Here is a 23,583-nt window from a genome sequence, read left to right on the forward strand (position 1 = left end):
TCCAGTATATACAATATCCCCCCTCCTCCTCCACCACTGTCACTGATTAGAGACTACTGGGTTAAGTTCAGCCCTGATTTGGCAACTAGATTTTCTATTCAACAAAGCTCCCTCCCTCCCTCCCTCCCTCCCTCCCTCCCTCCCTCCCTCCCTCTCTCTCCTCCTCCTCCTCCTCCATCATTTATGTCATTTATGCAGTCATTTCTGGCTGCATTTAGGTAAATCTAACAGCTTTACTGCTGCAAATGGCATAGTGGATGCCATTTGCGTCTGGAGTTAGTTAGCCCAGCAAAGCAATACAGCATGGCATGGCAATGGCGGCCGGCCGTATCGCCAGTGATGCAGACCCAGCGGCTGTCTCCACAGGATCCCCATGGAGCAGAGCCAGCCCGGATGGATTACGGGGGAGGTGGAGGTGAGTGCTCCATTCCACCACAGGCCTCAAAGGGTCCTGATTCTTGGAATCCAGCCTCATTGGGGTCTGTGGAGGAATTCTCCAACATCCCTATTGACAGCTACACCCATTCCTGGAATATGTGGACCTGGTCACAGTGGGTTCATGCGCTGGTAACCTCTAGGCTTGATTTCTGTAATGCGCTGCTGTACTTGGGGCTTCCTGTATATTCAGTTTGAAAACTTCAACTGGTACAAAATATAGCAGCCAGGTTGGTCTCCGGGACATCCCGTGGAGACCATATTACACCTGTTTTAAAATATTTACACGGGCGGCCAAATTGTTTCCGAGCAAAATATACAGTGCTGGTTCTTACCTTTAAAGCCTTACATGGTCTAGATCCAAGGTATCTTAGGGAGCTCCTTCTCCCCTACATCCCAGTCCACCACCTAAGGTCCCCTGAGGGATCTCTGCTGCAGCTGCCTAATGTGAGACTGGCAGCCACATGCAAGAGGACCTTTCCCTTTGCTGCCCCTCAGGAATGACCTGCCAGTTTAAATTCACCTGCTGACTTAATTGAAGGTCTTTAAGCAGTAAATAAAGACTCTATTATTCTGGCAGGCCTTTCCTTTTTAAAAATCTTGTTCCTTTTGCTGACTCTTTTGTATACTGTTTTCAAGTTATGTTATTTTAATTGTTGGGTTTTTTGTTAAACTGTTTTTAGTTCAAAGTTGTTTTTAGTTACATGTTGCTTGTGTATATTGTCTGTGTGCTTTATGTAAATGGATTTTAAACTTTGTGTATTGTATTGTATTGTATTTTTTAAAATTTTGTAAACTGCCCAGAGAGCTTTGGCTATGGGGTGGTATGGAAATAATAATAATAATAATAATAATAATGATGATGATGATGATGATGATGTCTCTGTGTGTGGTGGTATGTATGTGTATTGGGGGGGTATTGTTTGTGTATTTTAAGGTTTTAAAGAAGGTGTAATTATTTTAATGTACATCACTGTGTGCCTGAAGGTAGCAATTTATAAATTTACTATACTATGGAAAATAATTTACTAAATTTACTGAAGTAAGAAGATAAATAAAGTTCTAGATGGCCAGAGATAAAAGAGAATGATGACAAGATAGATTTCCCATAGAACTGTAATTCCACTGCATATAAATCTGAATGATCCCCATCTTTATAACCTTGAGCCACTGGATTGGTGATATGAATGTATTCAATTAATATGAAGTAGGGAGACACATTTTTTCTCATGTAATAACAACACTTTCCAAAATGTAGCTTTACAGCTGCAAATGGCGTAGTGGACGCCATTTGTGTCTGGAGTTGGTTAGCCCAGCAAAGCGATACAACACAGCAATGTCGGCCGGCTGTATCGCCAGCAATGCGGACCCGGTGGCCGGCTCTGCAGGATCCCCATGGAGTGGGGCCAGCCCGGATAGATTCTGGGTGGGAGGGACAGATCACTTCCCCCCCCCTGCAAAACCCCCCTGGACCGGAAAGGTAGGGGATCCATACACCCCTAGCTGACATATCAGTCAAAGTTGACAGTAGGCACACCGTTGTCTCCACCTGGGGTGCCAGGAGTAGAGTTGGGTCAGGTTATGAACTTGCTCCTTCAGGGGAGTGCAACCCGATCCAGAACTGGTTGACTTTATACCTGAATCAGGACCCTTCACGATGAGCACCTCTGTCTTGCCTGCATTCAATTTCAGCTTATCCAGCCCATTACCGACTTCACGCAGTCATTCAAAGGAGTCATACATTCCTTGGATAATGATGTTAGAGAGAAATAGATTTGGGTGTCATCAGCATACTGATAACACCCAGCCCCAAATCTCCTGATGATCTCCCCGGTGGTTTCATGTTGATATTAAACAGCATTGGGGATAGGATGGAACATAAGAACATACATAAGAACATAAGAACATAAGAATATAAGAACATAAGAAGAGCAGTGCTGGATCAGACCAAGGGTCCATCTAGTCCAGAATTCTGTTGACACAGTGGCCAACCACCTGTCAACCAGGAACTCACAAGCAGGATATGAGTGCAACAACACGCTCCCACCCATGTTCCCCAGCAACTGGTGTACATAGGCTCACTTCTTCTGATATTGGAGGTAGCACATAGCCATTGAGACTAGTAGCCACTGACAGTCTTTTCCTCCAGGAATTTGTCTAACCACCTTTTAAAGCCATCCACATTGGTGGCCATCACTATTTCCTGTGGTAGCAAATTCCATAGTTTAACTATGCACTGTGTAAAGAAGTACTTGCTTTTATCTGTCCTGAATCTCCCACCAAGCAGCTTCATAAGATGTCCAAAGATTCCCCAGCATTTTGAGAGAGGGATAAAAATGTCTCCCTATCCACATTATCCACAGCATGCATAATTTTGTAGACCTCTATCATGTCTCCCCTTATCCTCTTTTTTTCCAAGCTAAACAATCCCAGCTGTTGTAACCTTCTCTCATAGGGGAGATGCTCCAGACCCTTTATCATTTTAGTTGCCCTTTTCGACACTTTTCCCAGCTCTACAGTATCTTTTTTTAGGTGTGGCGACCAGAACTGTACCCAGTATTTCAGGTGTGGTTGCACCATAGATTTGTATTTGTATAGGGGCAGTATGATGTTGGCAGCTTTATTCTCAATCCCTTTTCTAATTATGCCTAACATGAAGTTTGCCTTTTTTACAGTGGCTGCACAGTGGGTTGACATCTTCATTGAGCTGTCTACCACAACCCCAAGATTTATTTCCTGGTCAGTCACCACTAGCTCAGATCCCATCAGGCTATATTTGAAGTTGGGATTTTATGCCCCAATGCGCATCACTTTACACTCGCTTACATTGAACCACATTTACCATTTGGATGCCCATTCTCCCAATTTGGAGAGATCTTTTTGGAGCTCCAAGTAGGGATGGTGGAGAATTCCGCCACAGATTTCAGTGAGGATGAATGCATTGGTATTTGGCCCCCCGAAATCCGTGGTGGAACGGCCTGCCCCCCTGCCCCCCCGTGGATTCCCCCTGGGATGAAGCTTACCTGGGGCAGATGTTCTGGACAGTGGCGGCTCCGGTGGCGGCTCCGGTGGCGGCGGCGGCTGGTCTTTCGACCGGCTGCCACGGCCGCCATTTGCATCCTGGTCTTTGCTGTGATAGGCTATGTAAGTATTTATGTAGCCTATCATGGCAAGCCAAGCAACAAAAAAAAGGCGTACGCAAATGGCGGCAGCTACGGCGGCCGCCATTTGCATTCCTTTTTTTCGCCGTTTTAGCCTACGTAAATATTTATGTAAGCTATTACAGTGAAAAAAAAAGGAATGCAAATAGCACCCACTACGCTATTGGCATTCCCCTTTTTTTCGCCGTAATAGCCTATGTAAATATTTACGTAGGCTAAAACGGCGAAAAATAGGGAACGCAAATGGCGGCCGCCGTAGCCACCGCCATTTGCATGTGCTGTTGTGTTTTGTTTTTGTTTTTGGGTCGCCATGATAGGCTATATAAATACTTACGTAGCCTATCATGGCAGCCTGGTGGGACGCAAATGGCGGCTGCTGTGGCAGCCGCCATTTGCGTCCGCAGCAGCCCATCCGCAGCTGGAAATCCGGCTGCAGATGGCCCTGGCCAGCTGCTCTGCGGAGCCGCTGTGGAGTGGAGCCGGCTGGGCAGGATTCCGGGGGGGAGGACCGGATTGCCTCCCCACCCGTTGAGGATTCCAGGGGGAGGGACAGAGCTCCTCCCCCCCACTGCGAAAAATTCCGCGAAAAGCTAAGTGAGTTTCATACATCCCTATCTTCAAGTGACTTTTATTTTAAGCACCCTAAATCATTTGGTATCATTGGCAAACTTGGCCACTTCACTGATCACTCCTAATTCCAGATCATTTATGAACAGGTTGAAAAGCATTGGTCTCAATACAGATCCCTGTGGGACCTCACTATTTACTTGCCTCCATTTGGAGAATGTAACATTTATTCCTACTCTCTGCTTTCTGTACTTTAACCAGTTACTGATCCATAAGAGGACCTGACCTCTTACTCCATAACTGCTATGTTTTCTCAGGAGTCTTTGGTGACAGACTTTGTGAAAAGCATTTTGGAAGTCCAAGTAAAAAATGGAGCCCTGAGGGACTCCACATAATCATTCCTTTTTCAAGGAACAACTGTCCCCGAGTGACATAATCTGGAACCGTCCTGAGAGAAAGTAGTGGAACAACTGCAGAGCAGTGCCTCCAACCCCCAACTCCCTCAGGCGATCTAGAAGGGTACCATGGTTGATGGTATCGAATGCTGCTGAGAGGTCCAAAAGAATCAACAGGCATGCACTCTCCCTATTGATTCCAAGGCAAAGATCATCCACCTAGCTGACAGTCACAAGTCCGTATCCTGCAGTCACACTCACAAGTCCGTATCCTGCTCTGAAGCTGGTTTGAAATGGGTCCAGGTACTCAGTTTCATCCAAGACTACATGGATACCATCTTCTCGATTTCCTTGCCCCCAAATGGTAAATTACTTACTGGCCTATAATTATTGAAGTCAAGGGGGTCAAGGGAAGGCTTATTCAGAAGTGGTCTAGCAATTGCTTCTTTCAGACAATATGGAAAATTACCTTCCCTTAGGGGAGCATTAATAATATTCAGCAAAAATTGCATTACCATCTCTTACTAAAATTCAGGTGGCAACCGGCAAGCAACCCTGAGGCATGGTCCTATGCCCCATACACTAATAGACCAAAAAGGCAGCAGTTAAATTCCTAACAAAATTTGAGAATGTCATTAAAATTATGTTATACATAGGGATGGACAAACATGTCAGCTTTGCTTCCCAAATGCTTTAAAAAAGAAAGAAAGAAACTCAGATTATTTCCTTCCCATTAATGAAGAAATGTCGGGATGGGCAAACAAGCAATGTTTCAATTCACCCAGATTGTCCAAACATTAACATAATGTTTGTCTCTCCTTATTTACCATGTTCATTTGCAAACTCTGTGTATTTTGCAATAACAGGAAAATTCTGCAAAATGAACAGGGAAAATAAGTAAAAAATTCTGCGTATTTTCCAAATGTCCGCCCTTTTCATTGTAGGCTAGATACAAGTGTGAAAATCTGCACTTAAAAATGTGTATTTTTTAAAAGATGCACTTAAAAAAAAGAAATGCACATTTTTCAGATGTGAACACATACATGTTTGAGAATTTGGAAACTGTTTTGGAGATCCGGTTCTCCTGCCCATGTCCACATGCAAAGTTGTAAACATAGCATATTCAAATAATTTGTGAATGAAATTATCTTACATCCCTAAAGAAATGTGAGAAAAAGAACAGAACAAAATTCCCGCCTATCTACTAGGGGTGCATGAAAGTCACTTACCTGGTCTCGCAGATTTTTGCAGTGGGGGGGAGGTGCTTCGCTGCTCTCCCCCCGAAGTTCAGGCCGGGGGGGGGAGGCTTCCCGCCTCGCCCGACTGAAATTCAGGCCAGGGGGGAGGCTTCCCGCCTCACCCGGCCAAAATTCAGGCCGGGGAGGAGGCGCCTCGCCTCGCTCGGCCGCGAAATAAAAAGGTTTTTTTTAAAAAAAAAGTCCCCGTGATAGGCTACGTGACAATTAACGTAGCCTATCACAGCTAGATCTGCAAAGTCAGCCGTGATAGGCTACGTAAATCGTCACGTAGCCTATCACGGGTGACTTAAAAAAAAAAAGCATGTACGCAAATGGCGGCCCCCATAGGGAGCCGCCATTTGCGTTCCTTATTTGGTCGCTGTAGTCTATGTAAATCTTTACGTAGACTACGGTGAAAATAAGGGCAACGCAAATAGCATTGCCCTTATTTTCGCCGTAGTCTAAGTAATCTTTACGTAGACTACAGCGACCAAATAAGGAACGTGAATGGCGGCTCCCTATGGGAGCCGCCATTTGCGTACACGCTTTTTTTTTTTTAAGTCACCCGTGATAGGCTACGTGACGATTTACGTAGCCTATCATGGCTGACTTTGCAGATCTAGCCATGATAGGCTACGTTAATCGTCACGTAGCCTATCACAGGAGTGTTTTTTTTTTTAGTTTTATTGGAATGGCTGTGGCGGCAGCCGGTCGAAAGATCGGCTGCCGCCCCCGCCCCTGACGAAGACCCGACGAACCGCCGCCGGGACCCGCCGCCGGGAGTGACATTTGGGAAAGGTAAGTCCCGTCCTGGGGGGGTGCGGGGGGCGGGAAGGGCGGAGAATTTCTCCCCGAAACTTCTTCGGCGGGCCGAACACGTTGGCGCTCGGCCCCCCGGAGTTTCGGGGAGAAATTCTCCGCCAACCCTACCATCTACACTGGTCAAATTAAATAGGAAAGCTATTCCATTCATGGAGAGGACCACGCTATCTAGCTGTTAAAGATGAGATGCCTGTTAAAAAAGAAGTGGCAACACTAATTCAGCACGACAAGCATGTCTGAATACACAGGGATTCAAACCCAGAATTTTAATTGCTAAGCACTAAAAGTACTGGACCTAGAATAGATGGATGGACCCTAACAGTTTCCATTTCTTCCCTATTTGATTTTTTTAAAATATCAAATTATTTCCATCAAATTCATGAAGAAATTTGTATTTCAATAAGTTCATCTATCTATCTATCTATCTATCTATCTATCTATCTATCTATCTGTCTATCTATCTCAAATGAAAGTCTTGCCTGCCCAAAATTATACAGCATTTAAAGCCCAATAGAACAGGACAGCCTTCACTGTCTAAAGGCAACTAAGGAAGCAGCCAATCTCATCTCCCTCAGAAGCCAATTCCATAATAAGGGTTGTGCTTCAGAAAGGCCCTGTCTTCAGTGCCCACAAACCTAGCCACTTCAGGTGGTGGGACAGATAACAGGGCTCCCATGGATTATCACAAATTAAGACCAGGTTCATATAGGTGACATATAATGGAAATAATATCTTGTTTACTTTCCTCTTTAGAATCATAGAGCCATAGAATAGTAGGGTTGGAAGGGGCCTATAAGACCATTGAGTCTAACCCCCTGCTCAACGCAGGAATCTAAGTCAAAGCATTCCTGACAGATGGCTGTCCAGCTTCATCTTGAAAGCCTCCAGTGTGGGAGAGCCCACCACCTCCCTAGGTCATTGGTTCCATTGTCGTACTGCTCTAACAGTCAAGAAGTTTTTCCTGATGTTCAGCTGGAATCTGGCTTCCTGTAACTTGAGCCCATTGTTCCGTGTCCTGTACTCTGGGATGATCGAGAAGAGATCCTGGCCTTGCTCTCTGTGATAACCTGTGAAGGATTTGAAGAGCTCTATCATATCTCCCCTCAGTCTTCCCTTCTCAAGGTTAAACATGCCCAGTTCTTTTGGTCTCTCCTCATAGGGCTTTGTTTCCAGTCCCTTGATCATCTTCATTGCCCTCTTCTGAACCCTCTCCAGTTTGTCTGCATCCTTCTTAAAGTATGGTGCCCAGAACTGGATGCACGACTCCAGATGAGGCCTAACCAGTGCTGAGTAGAGGGGAATGAGTCCTTCACGTGATCTGCAAGCTATACTTCTATTAATGTAGCCCAAATAGCATTTGCCTTTTTTGCAGCCACATCACATTGTTGGCTCTTATTCAGCTTGTGATCGACAACAATTCCAAGATCCTTCTCACTTGTAGTGTTGTTGAGCCACGTATCACCCATCTTGTAACTGTGCATTTGGTTTCTTTTTCCTAGGTGCAGAACTTGGCATGTATCCCTATTAAATTTCATTCTGTTGTTTTCTGCCCAGCGCTGCAGCCTATCAAGATAACTTTGAATTCTGTTTCTGTCTTCCAGGGTATTAGCTATCTCACCCAGTTATGTGTCATCCGCAAATTTGATCAGCATTCCCTGCACCTCCTCCTCCAAGTCATTAATACAAATGTTGAAGAGCACTGGGCCCAGGACAGTACCCTAGTCATTACCTCTCCCCAGTTTGAGAAGTTCCCATTGATAAGCACTCTTTGAGTCTGATTCTGTAGCCAACTGTGGATCCACCTGATATTGTTACAGCTAGCTGTAAAGGGCTCCTTGGAGGCCTCTCTCTCTCAAGCTTTATTCCTCTTTTACAACTTAACAACTCTACTGTTAGCAACTAGATATGAGCAGCAGAGTGCCTATGCCCTAAGTTGAAACAGTTGGTCCCCATTTGAAAGGGAATCACTGGCAGACCCCTGAACGTAAGGGCTAGGGAGAGTCCCCCCACTTTTCCCTTGGATCCTCTGGGCGCAACCATTGTTTGTGCACCAACCGGGCACTACGCCTCCTTTCCACGCCCTCCATTTGGTGCCGCTCTCTGCGTCAGTGACGCGCGTCCATCAAGTCTGCTTCCTGCTCTCTGTCATTCCCAGGACTGCTATCTAAGCTAGGAATGCTGGTGGGAGGAATCTCCATCAGCTGTTGGCCCTGGGAAAGAGGAGCGCGCTCCTCTCCCAGGAGCGACTCCTCTTCCTCAGAATCAGAACTACTCTGGGATTTTATGGGCTTAGTGTCCACCCTGACACTAGCCCACTTTGAGCTAGTTTGCTCATCAGGATATCATGGGCCACAGTTAGGGATGGACGAAAGTCCCTTACCTGTTCTCGAAGCTTGCTTCGTGGTGGGGGGGAGGCACTTTGGTTCTCCCCCCGAAGTTCAGGCCGGGGGGGAGGTGCCCCATCCCTCGCCGGCGAAATTCAGGCCGTGTAGAAGCGCCCTGTCTACCCGGCCGCGAAAAAAAAGTAAACACACACACACACACACACCCATGATAGGCTATGTAACGATTTACGTAGCCTATCATGGCTAGATTTCCAAAGTCAGCCGTGATAGGCTACGTAAATCGTCACATAGCCTATCACGGGTGACTTTGAAAAAAAAAAAAAAGAGTGTACGCAAATGGCGGCGGCCCATGGGCGCCGCCATTTGCGTTCCTTATTTTGACACGTCTAGTCTACGTAAAGATTTACGTAGACTACGGTGAAAATGAGGGCAGCACAAAAGTATGCGCTTTTTTTCCCCCAAAGTCACCCGTGATAGGCTACGTGACGATTTACATAGCGTATCACGGCTGACTTTGGAAATCTAGCTGTGATAGGCTACGTAAATTGTTATGTAGCCTATCACGGGGGTGTTTTTTTTTTTAACTTTACTTTTTTTTTTTGCAATGGCGGCAGCGGCAGCCAGTTGGGAGACCGGCCGCTGCCCCTGCCCCCGCCGAACCGCCGCCGAACCGCCACCAGGACCCGCCGCTGAGAGGGACATTCGGCCACAGTATGTCCCATCCCGGGGGAGGCGGAGGGCCGGCGGAGAATTTCCCCACCAATTTTGGGGGGCCGAATGCGTTGGCACTCGGCCCCCTGAAGTTTCGGGGAGAAATTCTCAGCCATCCCTAGGGCCACTATGTCGAAAGCTTTGCTGAAGTTGAGGTATATTATGACCACAACATTCCCACAGTCCACAAGAGAGGTAACCTGATCAAAAAATGAGATCAGATTCGTCTGGCAGGATTTGTTCTTGAAAATCCATGTTGGCTTTGATTAATCACTGCATTGTTTTCTAGGTGCTTACAGACTGATTGCTTTATCATCTGCTCCAGAATTTTCCCAAGGATTGATGTCAGACTGACGGGTCTGTAGTTTCCAGGTTCCTCCTTTTTGCCCTTTTTGAAAATAGGGTCAACATTAGCCCTCCTCCAGTCATCTGGCACTTCCCCTGTCCTCCATGATTTCTCAAAGATAATAGACAGCAGTTCTGAGAGTTCTTCTGCCAGTTCCTCTATTACTCTAGGATGCAATTCATCTGGCCCTGGAGATTTGAACTCATTCAAAGTAATTAGGTGTTCCTTGACCATATGCCTATTGATCTCAAGCTGCAGTCCTGCCCCTTCAGCCATCTTTGCCTGTGGGCTCATAGACCCTCTTTTGGGAGAAGATTGAGCCAAAGTAGGAATTGAGCACTTCTGCCTTTTCCTTGTCATCTGTTATCATTTTACTATACTTATTTAATAGCTGAACCACCATTTCTTTCCTCTGCCTTTTACTGTGCACATATCTGAAGAAAGCCTTTTTGTTGCTTTTAGCATCCCTTGCTAACTTCAGCTCATTCTCAGCTTTATCCTGCCTGACACCATCCCTGCAATTCTGTGCTATCTGCCTGTACTCTTCCTTTGTAGCTTGGCCTTCCTTCCACTTCCTATCATTCCATCTAACGCTGAACTTCAGTTGTTTGGTGCCTATCAGTTTGAAGATGAAATGAGCCTATTCCCCTCCCCCCAAAAGCAACAATTTGGGTATAGTTTGCAAAGAAAAAGGGGGAGGGAGACATCCCAACAAGAAGGCATACTCAGTAGTTTACAGGATCTACCTAAGCCGTATTCAGACATTCTGAACCTGAATAGGGAAGAGATATGAGGAGAATGATCACTCTAGCCCTGCCCTTCTCTCTCGTCATATTTGTCACCCTCAACTCATGGAGGGTGACAGTCTGCAGAGCAGAGTGTCCTACACTTGTACAGGCTATCCATGTGAGCCAGAATGCTGAAAAAATGTGTGTACTGGCTCATGTGAAGTCTACATGGAAGCAGAAGGCTCTGCTCTTCAGACTATTGCCCTCCATGAATTGAGGATGACCAATATTGTGAAGGAGAGGGGAGGAGTCTTCCTTCTCCTCATGTGTTTGCCCCATTGAGATTGTGAATGTCTGAATAGGGCTATTGTGTTGATGGAATCTGTTGAGGCTGGGAGGAAAAGAAAGGAATATAAACTGGCCTGTTTGTGACTATAATCCCTTATAGTTGGAGATGGCCAATTATGTCAGGTTTTCTTACTCCTGCAATCATGTGCTGTTGTTGTTTTAAGGTCTTTCTATCCCATATATAAGGAACTTTTGGTAAGTTCTCAGAAAAACAAAAACAAAAAACAAAAACACATACTTACAATATTCTCAGGAGAATTGGGCTAGCAGAGGTCATTTATTTATTTTTATTTTTTAGGTTAAAAACTCCACTCCCAAGTTCCCACACTATATGTGGAGGGGAAAAGAATAGTCAAAAATCACCACCTCCACCACTCCAGACTGCTATGCAGCAGTCAAATACTCAGGTTTGGTGCTGCAATCCTTTTAGTGCTTTCCAGCGTGGCAAGAGAAAGGGTTCAGGAGGGTAGCAAGAAGGGGAGATGTTTTCCTTTTTTCCTTCTCGAGTGACCTCCCCCATGCTCCAAACATGGTAACATATGTACTGTTCAAGGCTGAGTGGAGATAAAGTGCAACATTTAATGTGGGTCATCTCTTGTTCTTCTATTTTCATGAACCCATTGGGATATAAGGCTCATAAGAACATAAGAAAAACATAAGGCCTATCAAGTTGAGCATTCTGTTCGCACAATAGCCAGCCTACTGGAAGCCCACAAGGAAGATATGAGTGCAACAGCACCCTCTCACTTATGTTCCCCAGCAAATGGTGTAGGAACGCATTGTTCAGTTCTATGAGCCACTTCAGTAGGACTGTAGCAAAAGCTGCCATTTCTACTGATGGTAGAATAATCATTCATTCATTCATTCATTCATCTGAGATCTGGGGACCTCTTCATACGGGGCTTTTATCCCGCAATTGAGATTGGTTACTCATGGATGTTTGCGAGTCCTTTAGATGACACTGTGAACTGCCAGGTAGTCCCTAACACTAAATTAGGGATGTACGAAAGTCACCTTTTGCGGATTATATAGATGGTGGGGGAGAGGTGCTCTGTCCCTCCCCCTGGAATCCTGGATGGGGGGGGAGACACTCCGTTCCTCCCCTCCCCGGAATCCTGGCCGGCCGGCTGTGCTCCGCAGGGATTCTACGGAGCCACCGGCTGGCTCCGCCAGCAGCCAGACATCCGGCCGCTGGCTAGCAGGGACACAAATGGCGGCGGCCATAGCCGCCGCCATTTGCGTCCCTGCAGTCAGCCGTGATAGGCTACGTAAATGTTTACGTAGCCTATCACATCTGACTTAAAAATAAAAAATAAAAATGCACGGACACTACGCTGTTTGTGTTCCCCTTATTTTCGCCATCTTAGTCTACGTAAATCTTGACGTAGACTAAGACGTGCCAAATAAGGAACGCAATACGTTCCTTATTTGCATACGTGCGGTTTTTTTTTTTAAGTCAGACGTGATAGGCTACGTAAACATTTATGTAGCCTATCACGGTTTTTTTAAAAACCTAGCCATGATAGGCTACGTAAATCTTCACGTAGCCTATCATGTCTTTTTTTTTTTTTTTTAACTGGAAATGGCAGTGGCGGCAGCCAGTTGGAAGACCAGCCGCCACCCAACTGCTGCCGGAGCTGCCACTGCCAGGAAGATCCGCCCCAGGTAAGTCTCATCCCGGGAGTGGGGGTGCGGGGGGGTGGCAGACTGTTCCGCCACCGATTTCGGGGGGCCGAATGCGCTGGCTTTCGGCCTCCCCAAGATCCGTGGCAGAATTCTCTGACATCCCTACACTAAATGGCCTTGAAAGACTGGAGATAATGGTCTATCAAATTACATTAATTGAGTTCTGCTTAAATTCCCTCATGAAAAAGGAAAAGCCACCATAAGAGGAGCTAGACCACAGCCCCATCTAGCGGCTGTAAAATGAAACATTATAAGGGGGGAAAGGAGAGTGGAAAGGGTGGGGGGAAGGAAACATGTGTCAAGGGAGTCCGTTGTGATCCTGCATTGAAAATGGAAGCAGAAAGCCCCGTTTTAAATGTGGGATTTTAGGCTGGTGTACAGATGCCCTGGGAATCTCAATTCAAACCATAAATAAAGTAGATGACACCCCCCCACACACACACACACACTTATTGGAAATAGAAGTAATGATGTAACACACTGATGATCACCTGGCATACTCACTACTGTTCCCCAGGTTTCTATGTACACTACAGCAGCTACAGCCTATGTGTAGAACTGAGATATCCAAGCAAAGTATAACTGCCTGCCCTTCTTCTGTTTAGACACTGCCCCATTCAGTATGCTCTGAGAGCTGCCACTCTGGGAACAGCAGGAGAGTTCTGGAGGGGAAACCAGTTTGCTGCTATGATTGCACCCCATGCCCAGAAGGGATGGTTTCTAACCGAACAGGTAGGCAACTCTGGGGATGATCTAATCAAGGTATGCAAGATGCACATCCTGTGCAACACTTGCAGCAGCCCTCAGCTGTGGGTTGTGTAGCTCCCAGCTAGGGATGGCTGAACTCACCCACCCTCAGCTCACCGGGCATCTGTTAGAATATTTACACGTGCATGTTTTTGGATAAATTGAACTTTTTACAGCCCTCATTTTGCACAAATGGGCATTTACATAAAAGGCTTACCTGTGGCTTTCCGCAAAATGGGTCACCGGTATGCGAGGATCCCCAACCCAAGCTTGCCTTGCACGCTGAGTCAGACAAGCATGGAGGTCCACGGAGTGGCATCCAAGGGCAAAACAGGAGGATGTCTGCTGGACTCCACCCCCTTCCCAGTCTTCTGCGACATCCCTACTCCCAGCCTTTGTGCAGAAAACACCACAGAAAGGAGGACTTCAGAGAGGAGGGTTTCTTCAGTCATAATCGGGGAAACCCTGTTCTTATCTCCTAGCAGTAACTGGCGATAACAGCAGTTTAAATACCCTGCTAGATATTTACATTCCTTTAAATATTTAGAATTCAGCTGTTCTTTGCATGCCTTACAGCTCTTGAACTTGGGCTTACTTCTGAGTAGGAATGCTTATAATTGAGCTGTGCTTTGCATGAAAAATGTCCAAAATGGTGTGTGTGCGTGTGTGTGTGTGTGTATACACATGCATGGATGCAGTTGCACTCTCCAGCACCAGCACCCCTCCAGCGTACCACAGATGTGGCCTCCAGATAGGGATGTACGAAAGTGACTTACCTTTCCGCAGATTATGTTGATGGTGGGGGGGGATGCGTTCTGTCCCTCCCGTCGGAATCCTGCCCAGCCGGCTGTTCTCCGCAGCGATTCTGCAGAGCCGCCGGCCGGCTCCGCCAGCAGCTGGACATCTGGCCGCTGGCTAGCAGGGACACAAATGGCGGCAGCCGTAGCCGCCAACGTTTGCGTCCCTGCAGTCAGCCGTGATAGGCTATGTAAATGTTTACGTAGCCTATCATGGCTGATTTAAAAAAAAAAAAAAGCTCATACGCAAATGGCGGCGGCCATGGCCGCTGCCATTTGCGTTCTTTATTTTGGCATGTCTTAGTCTACGTAAACATTTATGTAGACTAAGATGGCGAAAATAAGGGGAACGCAAATAGCATAGCATCTACGCTATTTGCGTTCCCTTTATTTTCGCCGTCTTAGTCTACATAAATGTTTACGTAGACTAAGACGTGCCAAAATAAGGAACGCAAATGGCAGCGGCCATGGCCACCACCATTTGCGTATGCGCAATTTTGGTTTTTTTTAAGTCAGCCGTGATAGGCTACATAAACATTTACGTAGCCTATCATGGTGTTTTTTAAAAATCTAGCCGTGATAGGCTACGTAAATCTTTACGTAGCCTATCACATTTGTTTGGGTTTTTTTAACTGGAAATGGCGGCGGCGGCAGCCCGTCAGAAGACCGGCTGCTGCAGCCGCTGCACCGCCGCCGGAGTCGCCACCGCCAGGAAGATGGTGTCCCTGCATTAGCCGTGATAGGCTATGTAAGTATTTACGTAGCCTATGACAGCTATAGCAATGACACAAATGGTGTCCCTGCATTATGACACAAATTGTGTCACTGCATTAGCCATGATAGGCTATGTAAGTATTTACGTAGCCTATGACAGCTATAGTGATGAAGCGAATGGTGGCCGCAGACGTGGCCACCATTCGCAAGTCAGCGCAAACGGCAGCAGGTAGGTGTCCCGTTTCGTGCTCCTTTCACGGGGTGGGTGGGTGGGGGTGCTTTGTTCCACCACGGATTTCGGGGGGCCAAATGCACTGTCATTTGGCCTCACTGAGATCCATGGCGGAATTCTCTGACATCCCTACCCCAAACCAGATTCCTCTGACATCCCTAGAGTAAAAGGGAAGGAAAACACACATACACAGAGACCCTTTCTCCTCTCCTTTCCATGTGCACTCCCAGGTCTACATTTACCACTATTTGAAATATAAGTAAAAGGAAAGGGGGGGGGTGATTTGTGGTGCTACAGATTGGTATGAAGGATTTGGAAGGATCACAAAAATGTCAAGGATGGGTAGGAAAGTAGGTGGGACTTCTTCAGCTTGGATTTCATTGTTAACTTAAGATGCAGGGAGTGGAGGTTCTAAAGTCCACCTCTCCTTAGACGCCTGATCTCAGACAACTTCACCAGCATGCATTTTCCTTTCTTTCTTTCCTTCTTTCCTTCTTTCCTTCTTTCCTTCTTTCTTTCTTTCCTTCTTTCTTTCTTTCAGATGCAGATCATTGTGACAAATGCCCAGATGAGCAGTACTCCAACCAAGAAAGGGATCAATGCATTCCAAAACTAATCCACTTCCTCTCTTATGAAGAACCTTTTGGAATTGCTTCAGCCGTTTGTTCCCTTGTTTTGTCTCTCACTACAGCTTTTATACTGACAACCTTTATTAAGCATCAAGAAACTCCAATTGTCAAAGCCAACAACCAGGATCTCACTTATAGTCTCCTTCTTTCCCTCCTGCTTTGTTTCCTCTGCTCCTTGCTCTTCATTGGTCGGGCCAAGGAAGTGACCTGCCTACTCCGGCAAACAACTTTTGGGCTCGTCTTCTCTGTTGCAGTTGCTTCTGTACTTGCCAAAACCATCACGGTGGTTCTGGCTTTCAAGGCCATCCAACCAGGAAGCAAGATGAGGAAATGGCTGAGGAAAAGAGTAGCCAACTCCATTGTCCTTTTCTGTTCCCTTGGCCAATTTGCCATCTGTACTGTATGGTTATCAACAAATCCCCCTTTCCCAGCCTTAGACATGCACACACAAACTGGAGAGATCATAGTTCAGTGTGATGAGGGGTCAGTCACCATGTTTTATTGCGTTCTCAGCTACATGGGCCTTTTGGCATTTGTCAGTTTTATTGTCGCTTTCCTAGCAAGGAACCTGCCCGATAGCTTTAATGAAGCCAGGTTTATCACTTTCAGTATGTTGGTGTTTTGCAGTGTTTGGGTCTGCTTTGTTCCTACTTATCTGAGCACCAAAGGGAAACACATGGTAGCTGTGGAGATCTTTTCTATCTTGGCCTCTGGTGCAGGCTTACTTGGCTGTATCTTTTTTCCAAAATGTTATATTGTAATTCTGAGGCCTAATCTTAACTCGAAGGGGTATCTTGGACAGAAATGGGACTAAGCTACATCTTTTAAAAAATGTGCTTCATATTTGTATCAGTAATTGGGTAGTATTATAGGGCAACATATGGTTGGGGGGCAGGGAGGAAGAGAATGAATAAGACTTTTAGTGCTATTCTCAGAGGCAACACATGTATTTCAGAAATATTAATCAGATTAGTTTTGGTAAAGATATGATGTTGAAATGGCTTAAAGTTTCAATGGAAAAGACAAAGAAGTTTCAACAATGACACAAAGACAACTGTCGTTTGTAGTAAAACACACACACACACACACACACACAGAAAGAACTGAACAAATTGAAATGAGGAAAAAATAAAAGCCTCAGATAAATGCAACTTGATAACATGAGAAATCTTTCAGTAAGAAGATGCTCCCATACTGGTTTGGGACACATGTCTGTAGACACATTTCTGTCTTCAGAGAATAAACCCTTGCAGAACATGAACCAGTGGGGAGAAATTAACTCAAATGTGTTATAGCAGGGGTAGTCCTTACTGGGGGTGGCCCTCATTGTGCTGCAGAGGAGAGAGTATAAGAGGTAGAAAGCAAGAGGGGGTGGGAAGAGAAATGTTGCTCTATCCTCTGTGCAGATGAGTAGCATTGAGTCCAGGGATTTCTGAGTCGATGGCTGGCTAATTGCAACTGAAGCCTGGAACCTCAAAGCTGGAAACTTGATCATCTATTAGAAAGACTAAATCCTCTACTTGCAGGAAGTGTCCTGTGAATGTGACACTATAGAAGGCCCTAGTTTTGGATATTGGGAAGGGCTGAAATAAAGGTCAGCTTGTATTATTTCTCCCTCAAGAAGAAAGGCCTGAAGGAAGATTGGATTTTGTGTGTAAGGAAAGGTCAAACATAAAGATTTATATGCATTTACTATGAAGTAACTCATCTTTTGTCAATTGTTCATGATGACCATTGCACACCTCCCTTCCCCCTGTTGGAGCCTCTACCTGGACACTCACACTTTCCCTCTGGCCTGTGTGGCAAGGATTGGGCTCAGCTGGGTTAGCCAGAGTTAACAGGTGAGTAGGGATGGCGGAGAATTTCTCCCCGAAACTTCGGGGGGCCGAGCGCCAACGTGTTCAGCCCCCCGAACAAGTTTCGGGGAGAAATCCTCCGCCCTCCCCCCCCCGGGACGGGACTTACCTTCCCTGAATGTCCCTCCCAGCGGCAGGTCCGGCTGGCGGTTCGTCCGGTGTTCGAGCGGGGCGGGAGCGGCAGCCGGTCTTTCGACCGGCTGCCGCCCCCGCCATTGCAATGAAAGAAAAAAAAAAAACATCCCCTGATAGGCTACGTGACGATTCACGTAGCCTATCACGGCAAGATTTGCAAAGTCAGCCATGATAGGCTACGTGAATCGTCACGTAGCCTATCACGGGTGACTTAAAAAAAAAAAAAAAAGCGCGTACGCGAATGGCGGCCCCCATAGGGGGGTTATAGCGTTGCCCTTATTTTCGCCGTAGTCTACGTAAACATTGACGTAGACTACAGCAACTAAATAAGGAACGCGAATGGCGGCTCCCTATGGGGGCCGCCATTCGCGTACGCGCTTTTTTTTTTTAAGTCACCCGTGATAGGCTACGTGACGATTCACGTAGCCTATCACGGCTGACTTTCCAGATCTAGCCATGATAGGCTACGTGAATCGTCACGTAGCCTATCAGGGGACTTTTTTTTTTTTTTTTTACTTTCGTGTTCGCGGCCGGGCGAGGCGGGAAGCCTCCTCCCCGGCCTGAACTTCGCGGGGGGAGCAGCGAAGTGCTCCCCCCCACCGCGAAAAAGCTGCGAGAAAAGGTAAGCGACTTTCGTTCACCCCTACAGGTGAGTGATAGGCTAGGGCTGCTCCTTAAAGGAGCAAACAGAAACACTTCCAGTTCCTTTGCTTGCTTGTTGTCAAAACCATCTAACAGGGTATCATTCTGTAACTGTTCGTGTGCTGGGAAGTAGAGGCACTGAATTGCAGTGGCTTGCACTTACTTAGAATGTTGACTACAGTCAGTTCTGAGTAGGGATATATGAGACTTTCATTTCAGTCCACAAATCACTTGAAAAGGCTCCATTACCAATCCTAAGTGTGAATTATTTATTATTTATTTATTTATTTATTGCATTTATACCCCGCCTTTCTCCCTCTCGCAAGGAACTCAAGGCGGCTTACATTATCCTCCTCCTCACCATTGTATCCTCACAACAACAACCCTGTGAGGTAGGTTGGGCTGAGAGTCTGTGACTGGCCCAAAGTCACCCAGTGAGCTTCCATGGCCAAGTGGGGACTAGAACCCGGATCTCCCGGCTCCCAATCCGTCACTCTCACCACTGCACTACACTGGCTCTACACATGGGAGTGCATGTTCTTAAAAAATGTTAGCAAATTCCTGAATTTGCGGTTATATTGACAAAAGGTCCATTTTAAAATATGCACAACTGTAAAAATGCTCAACCTTTGAAAAATGCTAGGGGTGCACGAAAGTCACTTACCTGGTCTCGCAGCTTGCTTCGTGGTGGGGGGGAGGCACTTCGCTGCTCCCCCCGAAGTTCAGGCTGGGGGGGGAGGCTTCCCTCCTCGCCCGGCCGAAATTCAGGCCGGGGAGAAGCGCCCCGTCACCCCAGCCGCGAACTTCAAAAGAAAAAAAACAACAACAACGCCCCTGTGATAGGCTACGTAATGATTAACGCAGACTATCACGGCTAGATCTGCAAAGTCAGCCGTGATAGGCTACGTTAATCGTCATGTAGCCTATCACGGGTGACTTAAAAAAAAAAAGCGCGTACGCAAATGGCGGCCCCCATAGGGCGCTGCCATTTGCGTTCCTTATTTGGTCCCTGTAGTCTACGTAAAGATTTACGTAGACTATGGCGAAAATAAGGGCAACGCTATTTGCGTTGTCCTTATTTTCGCCGTAGTCTATGTCAATCTTTATGTAGACTACAGGGACCAAATAAGGAATGCGAATGGTGGCTCCCTATGGGGGCCGTCATTAGCTGTACGTGCTTTTTTTTTTTTTAAGTCACCCATGATAGGCTACGTGACGATTAACGTAGCCTATCACGGCTGACTTTGCAAATCTAGCTGTGATAGGCTACGTTAATCATTACGTAGCCTATCACAGGGGCGTTTTTGTTTTTTTTTACTTTGCTTGTAATGGCGGCGGCGGCAGCCAGTCAAAAGACCGGCTGCCGCCCCCGCCCCTGACGAAGACCTGCCGAACCGCCGCCGGGACCCGCCGCCGGGAGGGACATTCGTGAAAGGTAAGTCCCATCGTGGGGGGGGGGGGCGGGTGGCGGGGGGGCGGAGAATTTCTCCCTGAACAACCTTCAGAGGACTGAATGCGTTGGCACTCGGCCCCCTGAAGTTTCGGGGAGAAATTCTCCCCCATCCCTAAAAAATGCTCAACCTTTGAGAAATGCTCACTATTCCCCTTTGAATGAACCAGAAAAACAAGACACAAACAAGAGTGGGAGCAAGCCCATACTGTGCTTTCATTTTAGCAAGCAGGAGCATCCTGGGTCTCCCATCCCTAGTTTGGAGGGATTGTGCTTTCCCCCACCAGGAATTGTCCCAACAGGGATTGTGATCCAACAGGGGTCAATGAAAGGAAAGGTGAGACAACACAAAGCTCTATTCAATTATTTAAAAACCTACTGGTTTAAGATCAGAGTTAAAGTTGTCTCATGTTGGCTCAACCTCCAGAAAGCCAGAAAACTGGAAGCTAAGGTTGATGCCTTAAGTTGCATGCCCAGTGATTTGTGAAGTTGTTGTGGAATGTCACAAACTGTTCTTTCCTTCAACCTACCCTCCATGCACCCACAATTTTGCCTGGATATTTCAGGACCAAATTGAGATGTGGAGGATGGAGTGGCTGGGTTAAACTGTTGCAGAACTCAGAGTCAGAGAGACCACGGAGTGAAGGAAAAAGAGTTTCTTTATTTAATGCGCAGGCTTAAGGCTGGATTCTGGAATCACTTCCAAAGAGCCAGAAGCCCCAATTTACATCAGCACATTGTTTTTATAGATATTGTGACACATAGGAAATGGCTCCTCCTCTCCCTCCCGTGTGGGGTTGCAGTCCTCAACATTTCTTCTCCTAGCACCATTGTTTATAATACAAGAAATGGGTTATAGGGTAGCCATGATAAGCAGAGAACAGAAGAGAACAGCAGAGAACAAGATATACAACTCTATGCTGACCTTAGCCTTTGTTGACAAGATAAGAGATTCCTGTGTCTCATCAGCTTACAACAATATATTCAAGGGAGAAAGAGCTCAGCAAGAACATGAAGCATGAGACTGCATGAGGCTACTTAGTCTGACCCCCGATATGGTTGCTACATTCCCCCCTTAAATGCATAATTTCATTACAATTATAGCATTTCATTACGCAAATAGACATTCTGGTTTGTGAAGCATAACACAGGACTCTTATAGCAACCTTCTTACTTAATATCTTGTTGAGCTATTAGAGTGTAGAGGGTGGCAGTTTTACTAGCCAAGACATAAAACAGATTGGTTAAACAGCGCATAAGACAAGGAATGCAAAGGCATAACAGTATCTCTATGAACAACACTGGTAGAATTAGGATGAACAATGCCTTAAGCCAGCTAAGATTTGGGAGCCAAGAGGTTAACCAATCTAGCCAATTGTTTTGTCCCATTGTTATGTTAGCTACTATATTATACATGCAGATTATTGATTTGAACATCTACAGCATTACTATTATTAGTCAAATTAAATGATGGAGGAGAAAAAGATTTAAAAAAACCTGTTTGCAGGTATATCTCTTGGCAAACAAAAATGTTTTCCTGCAGTGATTTTTGCTAAGTGAGGCCAGTAATTATCAGTGAATCGCTGGGACAGACTTCCCCCTCTAGGGGCAGACCCCCCTTTTTCATACCTTATTAAGGAACTATAATACAGCACCACTAACACTACAACATGCATATTTGATCTTCTTTGGGATCTGACCATATGTAGGGATGGGGGAGAATTTCTCCCCGAAACTTCGGGGGGCCGAGTGCCAACACATTCGGCCCCCTGAAATCGGCAGTGAAATCCCCCCCCCCCGGGATGGGACTTACCTTTCACGAATGTCCCTCCCGGCGGCGGGTCCCGGCGGCGGTTCGTCTGGTCTTCGTCAGGGGCGGGGGCGGCAGCCGGTCTTTTGACCGGCTGCTGCCGCTGCCATTACAAGGAAAGTAAAAAAAAAAAAAACCCGTGATAGGCTACGTAACGATTAACGTAGCCTATCATGGCTAGATTTTCAAAGCAAGCGTTGCCCTTATTTTCGCCGTAGTCTATGTAAATCTTTACGTAGACTACAGGGACCAAATAAGGAACGCAAATGGCGGCGCCCTATGGGGGCCGCCATTTGCGTACGTGCTTTTTTTTTTCTTTTTCAAAGTCACCCGTGATAGGCTACGTGACGATTTACGTAGCCTATCATGGCTGACTTTGGAAATCTAGCCGTAATAGGCTATGTAAATCGTTACGTAGCCTATCACGGGGGTGGGTTTTGTTTATTTTTTCGCGGCCGGGTAGATGGGGCGCTTCTACCCGGCCTGAATTTCGCCGGCGAGGGATGGGGCGCCTCCCGCCCGGCCTGAATTTCGGCCGGGCGAGGCGGGAAGCCTCCCCCCCCTCGCATGAACTTCGGGGGGAGAAGCGAAGCACCTCCCCCCCACCGCGAAGCAGGCTTCGAGGACAGGTAAGGGACTTTCGTCCATCCCTGATGCTTGGCAGCTATATACCTGGCAAGCTGCAGTAGGGTCTAGTCCCCTTCTTCAATTTTCCCCAGTTGCAGGCCTGACCGTACGCATGGTGGACAGTCTACCAGTGTGCCCACAGTAAGGTCTAGCCTGAGTTTTCTTACTGCTTTTTCAGAATGATTTTTAAAGGATTTTCAGCTACAGTCCACTCCCCCCCCTCTCGCTCTCTTGAATGTATCCAGGGTTTAACTCCAGCTACTTTTACAGCTGCGGGGGTGGAAAGTATAACAGTTTTCAGTCCTCTCCACTTGGGAGTTAAAGGGTCATTTTTTCTCTCTTTAACCCATACTTCAACTCTTGGTTGGAAAGGATGAACTTCTGTGATGGGAATTGGGGGCTTATTTTCTAAGACAAAATGATGCTGGGCTTGAAGAACTTTGCCCAGTGTTTGGACTTCTTGTTTAAGGCTAACGTTTGCTTGCTCTTGATGCCGCTCCAGTGTCAATCATGAAGTCAATGTCACGGCCCCTCACAGTCAATGTCACGGCCCCTCTCAAGCTGTCTTCTCTCTCGCCCGTTCTGGCTCCTTTGGTTTTCTCCTTTGTGTATTTGATTCATTTTATTTGGGCATTCATGCCACCAATGTCCATCTTGTCCACACTGGGCACACTGGTTCTTTCTTAAGAATCCTCTGCCTCTGCTGGGTCTTTTTATATTTTTTCGTCCACGTCTTCTTTGGCCTCTGGGTCGAGGGGCATATACTGGCGATAGGCATCTAAAAGATGCTCCAAGTACGCCCTGGGGCCTCAGTGGCACCTTGCAGCACTTTAGACACTTTGGTCATATTAACTGACTTCTTCATACCTGCCTTCATGGCTTCTAACAGCAGGGTTTGATACTGGGTGAGGCGCTCTAGCCCCGCTTGTGTTTTGGGATTCCAGCGGGGGGGTTTACTTACAAGGAGACTTTATTGGGTAACTTACAGCACACAGGCGTACCTAATGGTTGGATCAGACAGCTTTTCTGAACCACAAGCCATTGGGCTAAATGGGTTTTATACCATACATGTTACCTATGAGGCAGCAGAACACTAGCAAGCATTTTCAGCATAGGCTAGAAGTGTTGGTTCTCAGGCACAGCTTTCTGTAAACAAACTTTG

The 23,583-nt window shown here is 46.5% G+C and overlaps 1 protein-coding gene across 1 annotated transcript in view; it reads left to right on the forward strand.

Moving 5' to 3' along the window:
* Window positions 1-339: 339 nt before the first annotated feature.
* The window catches only part of LOC146341437 (vomeronasal type-2 receptor 26-like), a 35,773-nt gene continuing 12,529 nt past the window's right edge, over window positions 340-23,583 (forward strand). Inside the window, exon 1 of the mRNA XM_084807446.1 lies at window positions 340-415. Coding sequence (XP_084663572.1) covers window positions 340-415 — 76 coding nt within the window. The remainder of the gene's footprint in view (window positions 416-23,583) is intronic.

The sequence above is a fragment of the Heloderma suspectum genome, chromosome 6 (genome assembly GCF_057233095.1).
Source record: "Heloderma suspectum isolate Gila_16-S chromosome 6, 16-S_ref, whole genome shotgun sequence".
Lineage (NCBI taxonomy): Eukaryota > Metazoa > Chordata > Lepidosauria > Squamata > Helodermatidae > Heloderma > Heloderma suspectum.